General features: G+C 36.3%; 1 protein-coding gene across 1 annotated transcript; it reads left to right on the plus strand.

Annotated features, from left to right (window-relative positions):
- The first annotated feature begins 2,904 nt into the window (after positions 1-2,904).
- LOC149228994 (replication protein A 70 kDa DNA-binding subunit B-like) lies at positions 2,905-9,111 on the plus strand. The gene is made up of 12 exons (XM_089375765.1): positions 2,905-3,237; positions 3,421-3,567; positions 4,369-4,542; positions 5,614-5,791; positions 5,956-6,226; positions 6,336-6,438; positions 6,663-6,787; positions 6,893-6,971; positions 7,117-7,261; positions 7,363-7,523; positions 8,047-8,167; positions 8,262-9,111. Exons 1-12 carry the CDS (start codon positions 3,107-3,109, stop codon positions 8,460-8,462), a joined length of 1,836 nt encoding a protein of 611 aa, XP_089231891.1. The 5' UTR covers positions 2,905-3,106; the 3' UTR covers positions 8,463-9,111.
- Positions 9,112-20,717: the final 11,606 nt, after the last annotated feature.

Here is a 20,717-nt window from a genome sequence, read left to right on the forward strand (position 1 = left end):
CATTTCATGGAGGAACTCAACGTAATGGGGTTCACTGATTTCTAAGGGGGGATGACTGATCTAGGTGGATATTGGTGGCCACCCGCTTATTCCACTTGGACCCTAACCATTATACCATTATTTATTTCAATTTCTGTAATTGTAGCACAATTTACTATTTTTGGCAAATTTTCAGGTCCTGAACTTCTGAAGCCATTTTGAGGCCCTACACGAAGTTTTTTTGGAAAATGGGCAAAAATCAGTATGTCACTGATGTTTTTTCGATTGACGTTTGTAGCCAAAAGTTTTAGTCCCTAGATATATCTTTCTAAAAGGTATTGTGTGTGTCAAACAATGCTTGTATGCTAAAATTACGACCCCGGGAAGTTGATGTACCAATTTACCCCAACGGGGCCCATAGTTTTGGCTTTTCATCTCCTAAGGTTAGGTTTTTGGATGTTTAGGGTTTTCCATTATTTCTCAATAATAAATAGGCTTTCGAGTATCATTGTAACACAATTCAAAGGCATGTAGCTGCCACATCTCTTCTCATAGATAAGCTACCATTGCCCCAGCTAGTTTATTTCCATTATGTATGTAAGCATATTCCAGTTCTTTGATATTAATGAAATGAAGTTTTATTTCTATTGCATCTCGGTGTATATGTTTGTATCTGTATTCTATTGCGTTCCTGTCCGGATCAACATCGCAAGTAAATAGGGGCTCAAGCAGAGGTAGAAATTGACTAAGTTTGGGTCAGAGCTTCTCAATGAGCAAAGAGATAGGTTATTCACTTGCAGGTTTGCTTAGTTGATAAAATAATTATAATATGTCTCTATTAATTATATTAATGCAAGTAGGCATTGGGGTTTTTAGCATATTGTTTTCTTAAGGGAAAATACAATTTGCATGTGTGTGATTTCTTATTACATGTCTAAATGTTTTGTTCTAAATTATGGATTAATATCAGCAAAGCAATAGAGTAGGTTTGTGTCTTGTGATTTTGATTAATAATTCATGAGCAATTGCAAATCTATATCATAATTTCTACAGTTCAATCTTGGTTATAACAAGAGGGAAGAATACCCTTGAGGGATTGTTGAATAGGGAAAGAGAAGAAATTTCTCATAATGCGTGGCACTGGAAGAGAGCGCCATTATTGTTGATGGTTGGGTAAGATGTTTAGAATATTTTTTCACGAGTAGATTGGAAATTAATGGTAGTTTCTGCTATGAAAATCCATATCATCACATGCTCTAGATGTCTTATGATTCATTATGGACAGGGAAAATTACATACCATGGAATTTATTAATCCGATGCTTGTCTAGATTCTACTACATTGTATTAATTCACACAATGCATAAATTATAGTTATTTTGGTCCTCCCTTCAAAACTTTCTCTATAAGAATTGTGGAGATATGGCTTATGAGGGTTGAAATTTGAAAGTTCAATTTCGTGGCTATTTGCCTCATGGTTAGAAATGTTAGGATGGGATGCCACATGATTTATCCTTATTGATTTGGGCTCGGACTTACAAAATTTTGAAATGGTTTTTTGGAAAAGTTCATGGGAAATCAAATGAATGCTTTCCCATATTCCTTAATGACATCCATAGGAAAATTATCAACATAATAGTGTGCCCAATTCAAAAGATCTAAACAAGAAACCTAATGACAAAATCAACCAAATACCCAACAACATTCATGACAACAAATTAAAAGATTTCCTTCATATTATTTATAGACATTATTACATATAATCATTGACATCAACCATCAATACTTCTTTCACCCCATCGATAAAAGCAGTAAGGGTGGCTTCTATTTATGTTCTTTCAATGTTATTCTCTTAGATTTCTCTACTTTTACTATTTTATATATATATATATATATATCTTAATGTTTTGGTATCAAGTGTAGTAACTATTTTATAGTAGTCTTTAAGTGAAAGAGATTATAATGAGATACATATTAAAAGAAAAATAACCAAACACCTAATAATATTCATGATGATGATGATGGTTAATGTCTGCTGAGACCAAACTTTGGTCTATCAGACCTAAAGAAACAAATTATTTAGTTTGATTTAAGATTTTATTCCTATGCTCAAAAAGCTTGGAGAGAAGCCTCCCGAGCTCACTATAATTTTGACATTGTAAAAGGCTAGGAAGGTCAGTATTGTGACAAATTTGACATTGTAAAAGGCTAGGAAGGTCAGTATTGTGACAAAGATTATGAAGCTGACAAATTAAATATTTCCCTTAATTTATTTTAAAAATGTTATTAATCATTACACAATATTCACTCACTCTTATTTTTTTATACATTTTTTAAAAAGTTCATTAATAATTATGATAAAATTTAATTATTTTAAATTTTTTGTGTGTAAATATACAAATGAATTAAGAAATCCAAAACATTACATAAACAACTAAAATTTACAATTCTAACTAATTATAAAACAGATTCAATTTTTTTTTATTAAAGTCTTTTCCTCCTTTGAATTAAAATAAATAAAAGTATTTGAAGTTTCTATTTTAGAGCTTATAAATTAATCTAGAAAATAATGGAAATTCTAGCAAGATTATAATAAGGTCCGATACAAATTTTTGAAAATCAAATTACAGCTGTGAAACTTAAAAATTTTGAATACCTTGAAATTCTTAATAATGCTTAATCTATTTTCACTTAAAAAAAATAATTTAAACACTCCAACATTTTGAGTTTTAAATTTTTTTTTTTAACCGATTCCAAAAAATAAATAAAATAAAAAAATAAAATAATAATCGACGGCCGCGAATTTTAGTTCTTTCAACGTTCCATGGGCAGAAATTCATCACGGACTCACACCACGCGACTAATTCTCGCGGTCACAATGTCCCGCCAAAATACCCAAAATATTTTGTGGTATCCTCAAAATTAAACTCCCTCCTTCCCGCCTTCGTTTGTTTTTCCCTCCTTCGTCTTCTTCAAACCCCCTATTCGCGTTTCCACTCCATTCCATTTCAATTTACGCTACCGTTCCCGTCTTTTCTTCATCCCACGTCCCCAGATCGAATCGCACTGCTGCCGATCGGTCGCTGTTCCCGCTCCATTTTGTGCCAGATTGTAAGAAACAAAGCACTATGGCGAAGGAAATGGTTACCCCGGGATCCCTGGATGCTGTGATCGCAAATCCTTCGCCCTCGGAGCTATCTGATGTAGTTGTGCAGGTCGTGGATCTCAAGCCCGTAGGGAGCAGCAACACTAGATTCACGTAAATATCTCTCAACACCTGCTACCGTTTTTAAGATTATGTTTTTCATCAGGGTTTGTCTTTTGTTTTAAAAGGTAATATTTGGGCCGAGAGTTGCCTTGTGGCCATAGCCGCTGTCTTTAAGATGCTGTAGATTTACTGCTTGTTTCGATATTATATAAATTTGATCTGATTGTGGTGCAGATTTATTGCCAACGATGGAAAGACGAGGCTCAAGGCAATGCTCCCAACGAGTATGGCTGGCGAAGTAAACTCTGGGAAGCTACAAAATCTAGGGCTTATTCGTATTATTGATTACACTTGCAACACCATTCAGAATCAGCCACAGAGGTAACCTTTAATTCCACCCTTTCACATTACCTGCATTTTATTGATGCCTGATTCTTACGTTTCATATTACATGTATTTAGTTTTCCCGACTCTACTTCTTCGTTACAGTACAGCTGTTATGATTTTTGTTTTTGTTTTTTCCCCAGTTTTTATCTATTTATATATTTTTTTTCAAAAAGTTGGGACTGATTTCTCCCAATTTTTATATTTTTCTATACAAATATATAAATTTTTTGATTAAAAATTTCAGTAAGTAAATGGAAACCAGTTTCTTTTGTATCGAAAAAAATCCATTTATTATTTTTTAATGATAAATTTTCTATGGAAGTGGAAACCTATTTCTCTCCAATCTCCCAAGTTGGGGATTTATTTCTTCCCACTCTCCTTTGTTGGGGACTTGTTGCCCTCCAATATCCCTATTCTGCTACGCAAATTTATTTGCTCCAAAACCTTCATTTTTGATATTTAATTTATTTTAATAAACTAAATCCGAAGGCAATTTTGGATTGATACACGATACTTTTCCTCCCTGATTATCCACTTCTTTGCTTCGAATGTTAATTTTCCTTCTACTTTCAACTATATCACATATCATAATCATTGACTATATCACAGATCGATAATCATGGATTGCCTACTTTTATTCGATTCCACAAGTTTGCTTTTAAGCACCTTGTACAAATTTGCACTAGATTCACTGGTTTCGGCTCTTGTCCAATTGCCATGGGCATATATTATTGTTTTTAATGCTGGTTACTATCTTTTGGTTTAGAATAAAAATGTCTCTATTTCCATTTGCAGGGTATTAATAGTCATAAAGTGTGAAGTTGTTTCACCTGCACTTGATGCTGAAATCGGTGAACTAAAAGTGAAACAAGAAGGAAATGAGGTGCGCATGAAACCTGAAGTAAAAGCCAAGACAGATGGAACCGTTTCAAAGTCTGCCGCTCAGATTGTGCATGAGCAACATGGGAAGTATGTACACTGTTGTGCTCTCTCTAGTTGATGTGTTTTCCTATTCCAGTCATTTCACTGCTGCTAAAGTAAATATTCAAACGTTCATCTGTTTATCTTCATCTTTGAATGTGAGCAGTGTTCATGTAGTTTTCAAGCATTCTGAGAATGCTTCATTCCATTTCAATTAAAACAAGTCTAATGTATCTTTCTATGGAAATTCCCGTTTCAAAATTTTGGAAGTTAGCTATATTCCCATTAATATCGAGCTTATGTGGCTGGCTGTTGGGCTGTTATAGTGTCACGGGTGAGATGTTTCCTTTGTCCAACTGGTGTTGCTATTGGTAGGCTGTCTTTTTTCATCCTGTATGCATATGGAAATCTCCTTTTTTCAGAGCAGGGGGTTGGTTGCCAGGGGGACATGGCCAGGGCTTCCAAGGCTGTTTTCTGATGCTCTGCATCCATATTCACTGGGTTTAGCCTGGACTTAGCTAGCATCTGTTTGATATCCAGACTGTGACTGGCTGCTACTGTTGCCACTGTTGGTTTTCCCTTATCTATATGATTTAAATTGATTGCATTATGCCATTATTGGTCATTTATCTCAATTTTCTTTAATGTGCTTGAAGATTTTACAAATCATTTGTATTTACTATTTTGTTTGCTATGCTTTACAAGTCTCATTTTGCAGTTTTCCCAAATTTGTGGAACCATGCATTATAATTCCATGCGTAGGGTTAATATCTCTGTACCATGATGGCTATGTTTGGGCTTGTTTGAGTTTGTTACCTCTCCTTCTGCTGTTATCGTTTGTCTTTAGCCTGTTATGCTGAAGATGCTTGCCTTGCGTTAGTCTTTGTTTATTTTTTGTTTAGGTGTCTGGGCCCTAATTAGCAAATTTGAGGCAAAATGAGAGTCAACTCTCAATGCTTTATTTTGTTTCTTTTGTTCTCATATTCATTGATGTGCAATGGTTCTATGTTTAGCTTGATTTGTGTATTGCATACCTTCATTGCCTCAGCCTTTTAATTGCATTTAAAAGTAATAATAAAGGGGGACATAGATTTATGCCATGTTTTCATATACTTGCAGTGCTGCACCTTCTGCACGATTGGGAATGTCACGCAGAGTTTATCCTTTAGTTTCTCTCAATCCCTATCAAGGGAACTGGACTATTAAGGTCCGAGTCACCAACAAGGGGCCTTTGCGCACATTTCGTAATGCTAGGGGTGAAGGCAGTGTCTTCAATGTGGAGCTTACTGATGAAGATGTAAGACTGTTGAATGTTTGCTGTCTCTAATTTTGATTCAAATTCTTCAAATATCTAACCATTCCAAATTTAATATCTATGATAGCATAATAATGGTTCAAGATGGGTAAGGATATTACATGTATCTGGGTTTCCACTTGATTGTTTTTGTTCCTGTGTTGCAGGGCACTCAAATTCAGGCAACTATGTTTAAGGAAGCTGCAGAAAAGTTTTGGAATAAGTTTGAATTGGGCAAGGTCTATTATATCTCAAAAGGAACCCTTAGAGTGGCAAACAAACAATTCAAGACAGTAGCAAATGATTATGAGATGACTTTGCATGCAAATTCAGAAGTTGAAGAAGCAGTTGAGGAAGGAACCCATATTCCAGAATATAAGCACAACTTTGTCAAGGTTGATGAGCTTGGTCCATATGTCAATTCAAGGGATCTTGTTGGTGAGTGTTGTTTGGCTTAAACAGTAAAGATATTATTTGTGACTGGGCATTTCATTTTTATCTCTATCTTCCATTTCATGTTTGAATTGTCTGGTGATTTTTTCTGCAGATGTCATTGGAGTTGTTCAGAGTGTATCACCAGTTCTAAGCATTAGGCGGAAGAGCAACAATGAAGAAATCCCCAAGCGTGATATTACAATTGCAGATGAAAGGTGAGGCGTACTGCTATTTTCTCTATTGATTATGCTTGTTTAGAATTGTAAGAGTTTCAATATAAAGTTGTGTATCAGTTGTGCATTTTTCTCTCCTCACATTATTGTTGGCTATAATAGCCAAAGTATGATATCTCAAAACTTAATCTGATGTCAGTGTTGCCCTAAAGTCCCCTACTAAGGAACTTAAGTTTTGTTTGTGGGATATTTGAATTCAATTGCAGCAAGAAGACAGTGGTAGTGAGTCTCTGGAATGATCTTGCAAAGAAAGAAGGACAAGAGTTGCTTGACAATGTTGACAATGGACCTATAATAGCAGTAAGGGCAGCCAAAGTCAGTGATTACTCAGGTTTGCCAGGGCTTACCTAGTTGACTCTGCAGCAACAATACTTTTAAGCATTTTTAGGATACTGCAATAGCTGATTAATACAATGGTTTTTATTTGCTTTCCCAGGAGTATCTTTATCTACTACAGGTAGAAGCACTCTAATGATAAACCCAGATCTCCCCGTTGCTCAAAAGCTTCGTTCCTGGTAAGCATTCATTACCATCTCGAACCTTGTATATTTTTCTTTTGTATTTTACTATCATCTGCTTGGTAAACACTCCATGTAATACTTCATACTCTATTGCTTCGTAAACACTCCATGTAATCCTTCATACTCTATTGCTTCGTAGGTATGACACAGACGGAAAGGGCTCATCGATGGCACCTGTTGCCTCCACGCTTCCTAGCGGGACTCCAAGGGCTGGTTCCAGATCCTTGTATTCTGAGCGTGCATTTCTTTCCCAAATCGTTGAGCCTTCTGTAGGTGAAGGAAAGGTTCGTATCATTGTATTGCTATGACTTTTCTTTTAGGTATTTTTTACGGGATAGAATGTTGCTTAGTTGTGTTTAATTGTTTTGCTTTTGCTTTTGTCCAGCCAGCCTACTTCAATGTCAGAGTATATATCAGCTTTATTAAGCCTGATCAACCAATGTGGTACCGTGCTTGCAAGACTTGCAATCGGAAAGTAACTGAAGAGATTGGCTCAGGTTATTGGTGTGAAGGTTGTCAAAAGCATGAAACTGAGTGCAGCCTAAGGTAACCTACCATTAAACTATATGTGTTTTCCCAGTGTCAAAGCATATGAGAACCAGAATTTAAAGGATTTTTTTTCTATGTTAAATGCTTATTTATTCTGACTTTAATGGCCATTTCAAATAATTTGGCCGTAAAATGGCAGCATCCAAGCAAGCAGGTGAAGGTGGGGTTGACGAATTTAGAGCAATTAAATGAGGCCATCTTCATGCATTTTTAGCATAGGGCACTGCCAGGTGTATAGAAAAAAAGTTTGTACTCTGGGTGTAAATTTCAACAGTTCCGTTAGGAGATTGACAGTGAATAGTTGTGGTTATAATCTTGGGTTAATAGATTTTATTGCAAGCCTTTCTTTCTGCTCTAAATATTCTTGAAGTCCATAATGTTTCAATAACTTTTCACATGCGCTGTAGTGTAATTGTGGTTGTAACATTGGCTTAATAGCTTTTGTTGTAACCCTTTCTTTCTTCTCTAAAGTGTCTTGAAGTCCAATAACCTTTTTCCTTTTCACTTGCATGTGCCATAGGTATATTATGGTGGTCAAGGCATCCGATTCAAGTGGTGAAGCCTGGCTTTCTGTTTTCAATGACCAAGCAGAGCAAATCCTTCGGCATACAGCAGATGAGCTTGCAGCTATTAGATCTGAGGTATGGCACTCACATAGCCTTAACTTATAATAAAAGTTCCAGTTAGAATGGCTTCTCGCAAAGCCTAATAATGAGCGGTATTTGTGTTCTACAGGAAGCGGATCAGAAGGCATACCAGATAGAGCTTAAGAAGGCTATGTGGGTTCCTCACGTCCTTCGTATCAGCGTAGCACAGTCCGAATACATGAATGAGATGAGGCAACGCATTACAGTTCGTTCATGCAACCCCGTGGATTGGACTGGTGAATGCAAGTATTTGTTAGAAGAAATCTCAAAAATGAAAACCCATGCTTAGAGTTAGTGGGTTCCGATTTCTTTGGAGTGAGTGCGTGGCAACATGCAAACCCAATCTAATTAGATGCTGTCGATGCATCTCCTCATTAACAAAATGTCACATGTGCAACCTTGATTACTGCAGCTTCTATTCGTCTTCTTTTTTTTCTTCGGTTTTTTGTTTTATCATCAGAGGCTTCGTACAATGCAAAAGCGGATCAGAGGTAGGCAAGAATTGAACCAACCTATAGAAAAGCTTATCATGCTGCACGCTTGTAACATTAGATTTGAACGGCTGTTTCGTTCCAGCGCGTTTTTCGCTAGGATACCCGTTTCAATAGAATAGGTGGGCTTCATTTCCCTTCAGTGTTTTCCCCACCGTGCACGGTGGGACGTTTTAAGTCTGGATGCCCAAAACAATGATATAGTATAAATATTAGGATCAGATACTGCTTATTGGACTTTCTTGACCATCTCGAGATGGTCCTGGAATGTCAAGTAACATCTTTAGTTTCTTCACTTATGAAAAGATCTCAGATGTTTTATCCTGAATCGTGTCTCGAAAATGGGCCTGTAATGTGAAGCATTATCTTTAGTTTCTTCACTTTTGAAAGGAAATCTGATTTGTGTTTACAAATGGGCCCTAACGGTGAAGCATCATTGTTAATGTATTTTTATTTTAACGTTTGAAAGGCTTTTAGATGAGATTTTCGATTTGTTGTCAAATGCGCCCTGGAATTCTTTGGTTTCTAACTTTTGACATGTTTTTACATGGGATCTTAAAATCACTTGTTGGCTTGTGACTTGTAATTTGAGCACGATAAAGAGATTAATGGAGAATTTGGCATACACTACCCTCTAAGAGACTTGTGATTAAGTGATTTTATTGTCCGGAAGATGTAAATGTTAAGACATTATTTATATATTTATTCAGAAAATGCGGCATTATTGATATATTTATTAAGAGAATATTATTGATATATTTATTAAGAGAATATTATATTTGTTATATTCATTCATAGAATATTATATTTGTTATATTCATTCATAGAATATTAGACATTATTTATATAATTAGGAGAATGCTATAATTGTTGTTTAAGTTTTTATGTGAAGAGTAAAATTTGGTTTATTATTATTATTATTTTTTAAAATAAATCTAGTTAAAAATTTAATTTATAATAAAATTTAAATTTTGATATTTATTCAAAGAATGTGGAATACCTTTAGATTACAAGGAGCGGTGGGGGTTGAGGGATTTGAAACTTTAAAATTGTGAAAAATGAATGTAATTTTCTTTTGGTTGCCCTTGATCCTTTACATTCGAGGGTTTTCATCCCCTTGTGAATCTTTTGAGCAAGGAGGGCTTTGTACCCACACCCCCTTGATCACCTTGAACAAGGGGGCCTTGTTGCACTCCCTTTATGATCTCCTCCTTGTGCTTATTGTAATGTACAACACAAAAATACAGTTATGCAAAAATAGAACACATACCCAACATTCTCCCTTGTTTTCTTTATGTGAAGGGGTAGAGTATATGATTAGTAATTCATGACAATAATGTCCATTGTTTCTTGACACTATGAACTTTTCAATGGTTAAAGATTTTGTTAATGAAAATATATATTTGTGAACATCCTTGCCATGCTTTTTGGTTACTTTAGAATTAGTTCTAATACCAATTTGTTCATTTTGAAATTATTTTCTAGCTAGTTAACTATAATAAAAGGTCTTTGAACACTTGGAACTCAAGTATTTGTTATTCAACAATGAATTTCATCAATAGTTTTAGCACCATTAATTTTTAGAACCCCTCTAACTTAGCTTTAAAGTGGAGATGGTGGAGGTCAAAAGAATATAATTCCTTGTCAAATAAGAATAGAATTCCTCTTGCTCCATAAATCTTTTGGTTTCCTTAGCTAGTTTTGTTGAAATACCTTTAGATTACAAGGAGGGGTGGGGTGGTTGAGAGATTTGAAACTTTAAAGTTGCCAAAAATGAATGCAAATGTTTTTTTTGGTTGCCCTTGAACCTTCACATAAGAGGGCTTTCATCCCCTTGTGAATCCTTTGAGCAAGGAGGGCTTTGTAGCCACACCCCCTTGACCCCCTTGAACATGGGGAGTTGTTGCACTCCCCTTGTGATCTCCTCCTTGTGCTTGATGTAATGTACAACACAAAAATGTAGTTATGCAAAAATATAACACATACCCAACATTCTCTCTTGTTTTCTTTACACAAAGGGGTAGGGTACACGATTAGTAATTCTTGACAATAACGTCGATTGTTTTTAGACATTATGAACTTTTCAATGGTTAAAGATTTTGTTAATAAAATTGCTACATTCTTTAAAGTGTTTGTCTTCATTAGTAGCACCTTCTTTTCTTCAATCATATGTCACAAAGTGATATTGAACATTAGTGTGTTTTGTCTTACAATGATATGTTTGGTTTTTCACTAATAAGATTGCACTTTGATTGTCACAATCTATCTTCATAGCTTGCTATACCAACCCAATGCTTGGACAAAATCTTTGTAACCATATTGTTTTGCTTGCATGAGTAGTTTTGCACCAACTTTTGCAGTTCATTTATAAATTGTCTTTTGCTCATCTAGTTGGTTGCATTTTTTGTTTTGTTTTTGTTTTTGTTTTTTTAGTAAGAAAAAAACACTGAATTTATATATAAAGTATAAACCAATACATTGTCCAGGAGAAATATAGTCATTACAACTGAGCATATCATCAGATCATTCATTTGGTATGAGCCATTCTAATATATCACTATACAATATCAAACATGTATATAGTAATGAAAAAAATAAATTGCATCTTATAAAAAAGTCTCATACTTCACAATTGACCAGTTGCCAGTGATCCCATATAGTAATACATCCATTCCAAAAAACAAAAGACCGTGCCAATACGCCATCTATCAAAATAAAAGAGGCATATTATAGATATGTTATCTTGGGAGTGGTAAAATCCCCGCATCCAAAATATTGTTGCCCATTTTTATCTCTATATGCATCCCACCCATCCAATGCATCTAATAATCCCATCTTTGACAACTTGTCAACATTTTGGTTGTATTCCCTCCTAATGTGTTGAATTGTGTAGTCACTAAGGGAGCCCTATATATTCCCAATCCGTCTGAGCCATCCTTGTAGATGTGGCTGAATAATACTGATATTACCCTGTATATGATCAATGATAGCCATTGAGTCCCCAAATATATGGATAAAAGGGATGTCCAAACATGAAGTGAAAAAAAGAAGACCCCATAATGCAATATTTTCAGCTTTCATATTTGTACCCCAGTTAGCACCCGAGTGTACCCAGAATTCTTGTTCCTTTGATATTCTGACCCAAAAACCACATCCACAAACTTCCTTTTGTGCTGCTCCATCGAAAAATGCTGCTGGATATATATCCCTAGGTCCAGGCTTCTTAGAAATAGTATGCGTGGGGCCCCTGTTGTTGTCCATAGAAAATGATACCAATCAATGACACAATCCGTAACCTGAGTTGTATGTTCCTTGAAATTTTCAAAGATAATCCTGTTGCGCCATCGCCATATTTCCCAGAAGAAAGTTAATGGAATAGTTTGCCAAAATGTATTTTGTTTGTTCCACCAGCTTAAGCATTCTGGGATGTTTGAGAAATTTTTGAGAGGGAAATCAACATACTATGTAATATAGCACCAGATCTTCATAGAAATCGGGCACATGAGGAATATGTGTACATTATTTTCCACTGCTTCCTTGCACAAGACACATACTCTTGGCCCTTGCCAGTTCCACTTTTGTAGATTTTCCCATGTCAAGTTCTTGTTTTTCCATACAAGCCATACAAATAATATGATCTTAATAGGGATTTTTGTTTTCCAGAATTTATAAAAGTCACATACCTCATTATTGTTTGCCCCGTGCAGACAAAAGGTATTATATATATCCGCCACAACCACACTGCCAACCTTCATCTTTCCCCCCCAAGTGATCCAGTCTCCGCCAACCTCCCATTTGATACCAACCCATTTCATCTTGGTTCTAATCCGCTCCCATTCCCTTGCTAGTGGGTCTTCCAACCCCATCTCATCTGACCTTTTCCAAATAGGATAATGTCCATTCCAAGTAGAGATGGCTTAGTTATAATAGAAAATACCCCTATTGTGTATGCATTGTATGAGCTCATCTGTGAGGGTAAAGTCGCTTCTAATACCTAGAATGTTGTCTTGGCCAATCAGAATCCGTTGTCCAGAACCAAAAGCCCAACATAAATTCTATAGGAAACAGTGTCTGATCTTATTGAAACTGCGCCATATGGCAGACCCCAAAGTAGTCTCGATGAGGTCTCGACGCATCCAAACAATGAAATCCATGTCCTTTAAATATTTGTGTCTAATAATCTTGCCCCATATGCTGCCTCCAAAGGTACCCCTCCACAATTCTTTTTGTAACAACGCCCATCCAAATAGCCTCATATCCAGTATACCCCACCCTCCCATTCTTTTTGGAGTAGTGACAGTGGCTAGTTTAGCCAGGTGATATTTATGTTTGGAGATACCACCCGACTAGATATATTGTGCCTTGATTCTATTAAGTTTCTTGATAATGGAATTTAGGATACAATATAAATGAGCCCAATACACACCCAACTATGTCATCACAGATTGTGAGAGAATAATATGCCCCCCCAGTGAAAGACATCTGTTCTCCCACCTTGAAATCTTTTTATAGTACTGATCTACTAACCACATCCAGTCATTAAGCTTGTATTTGTTGGGTTTTATATGATATCCCAAGTATTTCATGCCCCCCTCCAATATCTTAGCACCAATACCAAATAAGTTTTTGATGTAAGAAATATCCTCCAGCACTCACCTACCATATAGAATGATAGACTTCTGTAGGTTCATTAAGAGCCTCGTAGCATTCCCAAATCTAACAAAAATATGAGATAGAGCCATCCAAGTGATCCTATTTATCATGCCCATAATCAAAACATCATCCACAAAAAACTGTGAGAAATCCTGATGTTACGGCCCATAACCAGAGGACAAAATTCTTGCCACCACAACATTTTTAATGTGTAAACTGAGTCCATCCATAGCTAATATGAAGAGTAATGGAGATAGGGAACAACCTTTCTTGAGCCCACGGCCCGCCGCGAAGAAGTCAGTGGGATATCCATTGATAATAATTGCATATCGAACATTAGTTATACAAGCCATGATCCATTCCGCATTTCTGGCACGTAAACCAATTTTGTGTAAAACCATCCTCTAATATCCCCAGTCAAGACAATTGTAAGCCTTTTGCATATCGACCCTCATGACAACATCATTGAGTTTTCTGATATGTATGGTATGTATGCATTCCTGAGCAATGGCCACAACATCTTGGTAAAAAACCAAACTGTTTAGGCGATATGTAATGAGATAGAATGTGCTTCATCCTGCCAACAATAGTCTTTGATATAATCTTATGTGTAATATTACATAGTGAGATCAGTCTATAATCCGAGAAAGTCCTAGTGGATGTCCCCTTTGGGATAGGGGCGATATAAGTCGAATTTATATGGGGATGGATATACCCTCAGACTATTGTTTCTTCTACCATAGCCAATATGTCCCCTTGAAATATGTCAAAGAAATGGGTAAACAACTCAACTGTCCATCCATCAGGACCTGAACATTTATCTTTCTTAAATGATTTAAGAATCCCCATGATTTCCTCCCCCGTGACTTCCTTGAATAAAGCCTCATTTGTAGCATCATCAAACATATTGGGCTATACATCCACCCCCCAAATTTGGTCCTCGACACAGTCCACCACTCTTTGACCACATGCCATTTCAAAATGTTGTACAACCGCCTTACAAATTGCTTCTTGGGTATGACATCTGTCACTATCTGAATCCTTAATCTCCCATGTGGAATTTATGTTCCTTCTATGGTTAGTGAATCTATGAAAGAATTTGGTATTCCGGTTTCCTTCTTGGATCCAAATAGCCCTGCTCTTTAGTCGCCATATAGCCTCCTGAAGTTTCAGAATTTGATTTCTCTTTAGTACCAGTGTACGTATATCCATCTTTAATGACACCGGGGGGTTGTGTTATAAGAGAAGCATACTCAACTTCTCCAAAGCCACAAAAATATCATTTAATTCCTTTTTCATTAGGGCCTTCTTCCGCTTGTCCCATTTCTTAACCACCTCCTTTAGAGCCCTGAGTTTGTTTATAATATTAATCATAGGGGATGAATCTCGAGTTTGACCCTTATGCCAAACCTCCCACAAGAGCATCAAATTCAGGGTCCATCAACCAAATTCCATTGAATTTAAAAAGAATTCCATCTCTGAGGTCCTCTTGCCGCCACAAAAGAATAATGGGTATGTGGTCAAAAATATAATTACTTATGATACCAGATTGTATGGATCCAAGTCTGTCCACAAGATTTTTGTGCAAAAGGAATCTGTCCAGTCTTTTTGCCACATAACCATTACCCGCCCGCCCATTATCCCATGTAGGGGCGATCTTGGATGGACAAATATCAACAAAATTGTGATCAATTATGATATATTTTATCAATTCATCCATGGCATCAGCTTTTCTGATACCTCCCCAAATTTCGTCCAGACCAATAGTGCAATTCATATCTCCAACCATGATAAGGGACTCAAGAACTAAGACCTCAGATTCGACCAACCTTTCCCAAAATATGAATCGGTCTTTGTACAAGGCATATATGTTTAGAATATGTATGCGCCCCGGGAAACCTCTAATATTACCAGCAAGTAATATTCCTGAAAAACAAGAGAATGCCTTCATATTAACCCATCTAGGGTCCCATAAGGCAGGCAATTCGCCTGACTGACCAACAACATCAGTTGCAACCATGTACCAATCTGGGAGCATTTTTCTGAAATAAATAATCGCTTGTTGAGACGAGTGCATAGTCTCCTGTATAAGAATAATATAGGGGCGAGAAGAAAGGAATAGTTCTTTGAGAGCTAAAAATTTCAGAGCAGCCCCCAATCCTCGAATGTTCATAGATAAGATGAAGTTCATGAGAACCCAAAGGAGGGCACATTTTCTCTAAGGGCCCATGTAGGGATGGATGAAGTGATAGGAATATTTACCAAAACATTAGAATCAATAGGACTGAAAGGGATAGCTCTAGCGTGTCCCCGGAAATGTCGGTTGTCCCGGCTCTTCTTTTGTCGAACAGTGATATTTCCCGCCGAAGCAGGGCTGATATGTGGTGACTTGGTGCTGGTGGGCTTGTGTATAGTAAGAGAGCGGAGGTCCAAAGTATTTCATTGGAGTAGACAGTCAATATCACTGTCCACCGAGTTGGTAGGGGAAGAGACAGGGGAACGTGGCGTAATGGGATGGGTCCTAGTCACAGGGGATATATTATGATCAGGATGTGAAGTGGATTCAGGTAAATACATAATGTGTGATGGGGAGATAGCCCCATGTGACATCAGGAGGGGAGGCATCTTCCCTGAAGGTGATGGGTCCATACCAAAATATGGCAAGCTCTTATCCGACATGGGCAGAGTGTCATTAGTCGGCGGTGTTCCAGAACCTTTTGTGGTATTAGGAGATGAGGGAACCTCAATAGGAGCGATATTAACATGCTTTTGTGATGAAATTCCAGAATTTGTGAAGGGAAGTGAAAAAGGTGGTGTACCTGATAAGTCTTTCTTGTCACCTGAAAACTCATCTTGCGCCAAGCCAACAACAGTCTCAGTAGCCTCGCCACCCATCATGCCCATTGTCCCATGATAGTTACGTCTATATGCCGAGCGCCACCCACACATCCGACGTAGACACTGAGCCATAAGATGTCCCGTGTGATGGAAAATAAGACATCTAAATGGTATACCCCAGAAATCCAATGTTTGCACCAGATGAGTGTCCTCCCAATAAATTTCAATATGATCAGGGAATCCCCCTCTGTATTCTTTTTCAATCAGAATCCATGCAATTCTCTTGTCTTGAGCACCCAAGCACTAAGGATCAACGTAAATAAACTTTCCAATCACATTCCCAATGTCCATGAAAACCTGATGAGTCCAAAATTCAATAGGCAGACCAGGCAATTTGACCCATATCAAAGTGTTCTTAGGCATCTCCTTTAGTGGCTTGAAGCCAATATACCATGCATGGAGAGCCAAGAACCCGCTCCCCCGTATCCATGGCGACACCTTAATCTTTTGTAAATCCTCCCGACACAGAAAATGGAAATTGTACCAATCGTTCATGAGTTGAACCATCGATGGCATATATCCCAACAGAGACTTCCATTTAGTTTCCACCCATTTCCTCATATCGCCTTCACCTAGCACAACAAAGTGCCATCTACCAACAAGTGCCTGCTTCTGTAAACTGCTAATCTGATCTATCAATACGTTGTGGCCAAAAATTAGAATCGGCGCAGGTGATGAGATATTGATAGTATGTTGTTTCTGTGAATGAAAAATTTGATAACCATGCTGTCCATCCTGTGAACGGAATTGTGCATGCGCACCACATGGCACACTGCCAGGAGCATCCACCGAGCATCCAAAATCTGTGCCATCGGGGCCACCCTTGAGCTCTGACCCGGAGAGTATTCTGTGATTTTCTTCTGCCTCCAATGTGGCATGTATGAATGCCTCATGTGCTGATGTATCCAATGTAAATGGGTCCATGGGATCCATCATGTAATAACAAAGATGCAAGGGATTGAAAAGACATTGCCTTAAATGAATAAAATAGGGTAGCTCAACACATAAGAAAATCTATCAGAGATCACACCTCCAGAGTGTCGGGATCCACAACGCAGCAGAAACCAATGTTCAGTACATGCCACATAATGCCCACATATCATCAATCAAGGAATATCGTCGCCGAATATAAGCCCGAAAGAGGAATGAAACAAACATATATAATAGAAAAATATATAACTAGAAACAAACATACCAAACACATCGTCCAATGCCTAAAAATTCAGAAAACATATGATCGCAGAATAATGTGTGAACAACCCAAGTACTATCAATTAATAGAAACCCCTGCGTCCTGCCACAGAGAACTCAATTAATAGTCGGAAGGAGAAAAGGTGGTTAATCAGAAAAGAATCATGGCGCTCTGAAAACTAGTCCAGAAAAATGTGACCACGAACATGCAGATAAACACTACCCTTCAATACTACCCAACAATCCTACCCTTCACAGCAGCAACAACAACACCCTAGACATGTCCACCACCTGTTGCATATCCTAAAACCAAATTCCTTACACGACCTATGATGAAGGAATTAATCCACCGATTCCAGATGGTATAGTTGTCAGTGGGATATAGACAGGATCCCTCCCCCCCACAATATTGTGGGCAGGAAAGAGAAAGAATGTTAGTCGAAAAGGGCATCTAAACGCCTGTAGGAATTATGGAAGTGATGCTTAAACATACAAATTAGTATATATACAACAATCATGAATAACATCAAAATATGGATAACCTTCGACTATATAATGTATGAAAAACCATCCAAGAAAATCATGAAAGCCGGGGAATAAACCGAGACCAAAATGTGATAATAACCTCACCGATACAACTGCCTCTATGTCAATAATGGCTGAACAACATAAAAACCAGTGGCATATACAAAGACATATCCTAAATCTGCCTTCCCAATCAGAAGCACCCCGTCCTACGAGAATGTAGGGTCGAAATATATATGCACCACCAGAGATGTCGAGTAAACATACCTTGCAGTCATTCAAGCCCCTGCACCTAGCATGCGCATCTCCTCCTCACCTTAGTGCTACAAACCTTCGTTGCTCAAAGATGGCTATCGTTAGATGTATATGACATACATATGATTTCTTGTTTGATAACATCTTTGATTTCTCTAATTACCACATCTCTACTAGACAAATTTTTTAGTTTTTGGATGCCAAAGCTTATAATTTTTTAAACCATCTTTATATCCAATAAAGATACGCTTTTCAACTTTCTTGTTCAACTTCCATTTTCTTTTGGAACTTGTACACATCATAGCAAAAAACTTGAGATGTTTAAGAGAGGGTTTCTTACTAGTACATACTTCATGTGGAATCTTGTTATTTAACACTGATGAGAATGATCACCATCTATTTGGAAATACATAGTGGGCCATTTTACTCATGGAGCCAAGTTCCAATATTTAAGTATCAAATTTTTGATACCACTTTCTTGGTGATTGCTTTAACCCATGCAATGCATTTTTCAATTTGGATATTAGTTCTCTTTTTCCTTTAACAGCAAAACTTTTTGGTTGCTTCATCTTCTTCTAAATTCTGATGTAAGAATGTTGTTCTACTTCAAAATCAAAGACAATAACAATAGATAAAAATATATAATAGAAGTTAACTTGGCAATAGGAGAAAAAAATCTCACCAAGGTCAATTCCCTGTACTTGTGAATAATCTTTTGCTGCTAATTGAGCTTTGAATTTCTTCACTCTTCTTTCCGTGTTCAACTTCTTAACTACTCATTTGTTACCAATGAATTTTTTTTTCCAATAGGCAATTGCATTAGATCCCAAACCTTAGTTTTGTCTAAGACCACCATTTCTTTAACCATTGTCTTTTCCCAAAATTTTCCATCCTCTCAATCCACTATTTATCTAACAACTCTAGGATGATTCATAATAAGTAATAAACAAAGTAGAATTTGAATTGGAATATGCCTTTTTTTAAAAAATTGATCTTCTTATTATTAGATTTTGTTGTTCTTATATTGATTTTGTTCTTCTATAGGGTTTGATTCATCATCTTTCAATTCAAACTCTATTTTTTTTGTTTGGTAGGACTTCCTATTTGACATCTTTGATTTCTCTAAAGACCACATATTTACTAAACAAAACCTTCTTAGTTTCTAGGTTCCAAAACTTATAACTTTTATGACCATTTATATATCCAATAAAGATACACTTTTCAGCTCTCTTATCCAATTTCTATTTTCCTTTTGAATGTGTACATAAGCATTACAACCAAAAATCTAAGATGTTTAAGAGGGTTTCTTATTAGCACATACCTCATGTGGAGACTTGTCATTTAACGCTAATGAGAGTGATATATTTACCAAGTAATACACAATGCTCATTGCCTTTGCCTAGAATTCTTGTTTTATCTTGGCAACACTAAGCATGTTCCCTGCTTTCCTTCATTAAGGTCTTGTTCATCCTTTCCACAACTCCATTTTGTTAAGTTGTGTATGGATCAATCTTCTTCGTTGCTATGTTGTACTTCTATAAAATTCTTTGAATACATTCCTACATAATTTTCTACCATTATTTGTTCTTAACACCTTAACTTTCTTCTTTGTTTGATTTTCCACAAGATCCTTAAACTCTTTGAATTGGTAAAAAACTTCAGATTTATACTTAGGGAAATAAATTCACATATGCTTTGAGACTGCTAAATTAATGTTATATATTACATTAAAAACATCAATATATATATATATATATATATATATATATATATATATATATATATATATATATATATATATATATTTGAGACTGCTAAATTAATGTTATATATTACATTAAAAACATCAAAATATATATATATGAGAAAGAAAAATGTTTTAGTCAAATTAAAAAGAATAATATTTCTATATATAGAAATGTGACATATATATAAATATAAATAATATTTTTTCTGTGATTCATGTTGTGTTGTATACATTCAAAGTATTCGGTCAAGATGTTTCCACCCATCCAGTGTGGTTCATTCTCACGAATAATATTATTAACAAAAAGAATTCAAATCTCTTGAAATATAAACTTTTTTTCAAAAATCCCATGGTTTATCCACTCAATCTATGTGCTCTTAAATTGAATCAAACAATTACCAGTACAATATCATCAAACAACTTCATCAAACAACTTAACTTGAATGCTACCTTTCAAGCCTATGAGCATATCTTTGTAATGTGTCCTTGTAAGTAGCCAAAACATATCCGATCAAAATATTAGAGTTGCCAAATCAATGTCAAATCTTGCTGCTTGCCCTCTCTGAGGTCAACATTCCTTTTGCATGGCCTATTTTCATAATCCATCAAAGTTTTGCTTTAAGCTCTTTCAGGTTCCATCAATCAGTATGTTCATGCAACGAATCAATCAATTGTTGGTACAATAATATCATAATTCTTAAACTACAAACATCTTCTTTTCTGGACTTTCTGCCAAGCTTTAATTGTGTTCATCAAGTTCTTATAGCTCACCGTTTCCAATTGA

The sequence above is a fragment of the Pinus tabuliformis genome, chromosome J, assembly GCF_031772625.1.
Source record: "Pinus tabuliformis cultivar Carrire ecotype Pingquan chromosome J, CPIR1, whole genome shotgun sequence".
Lineage (NCBI taxonomy): Eukaryota > Viridiplantae > Streptophyta > Pinopsida > Pinales > Pinaceae > Pinus > Pinus tabuliformis.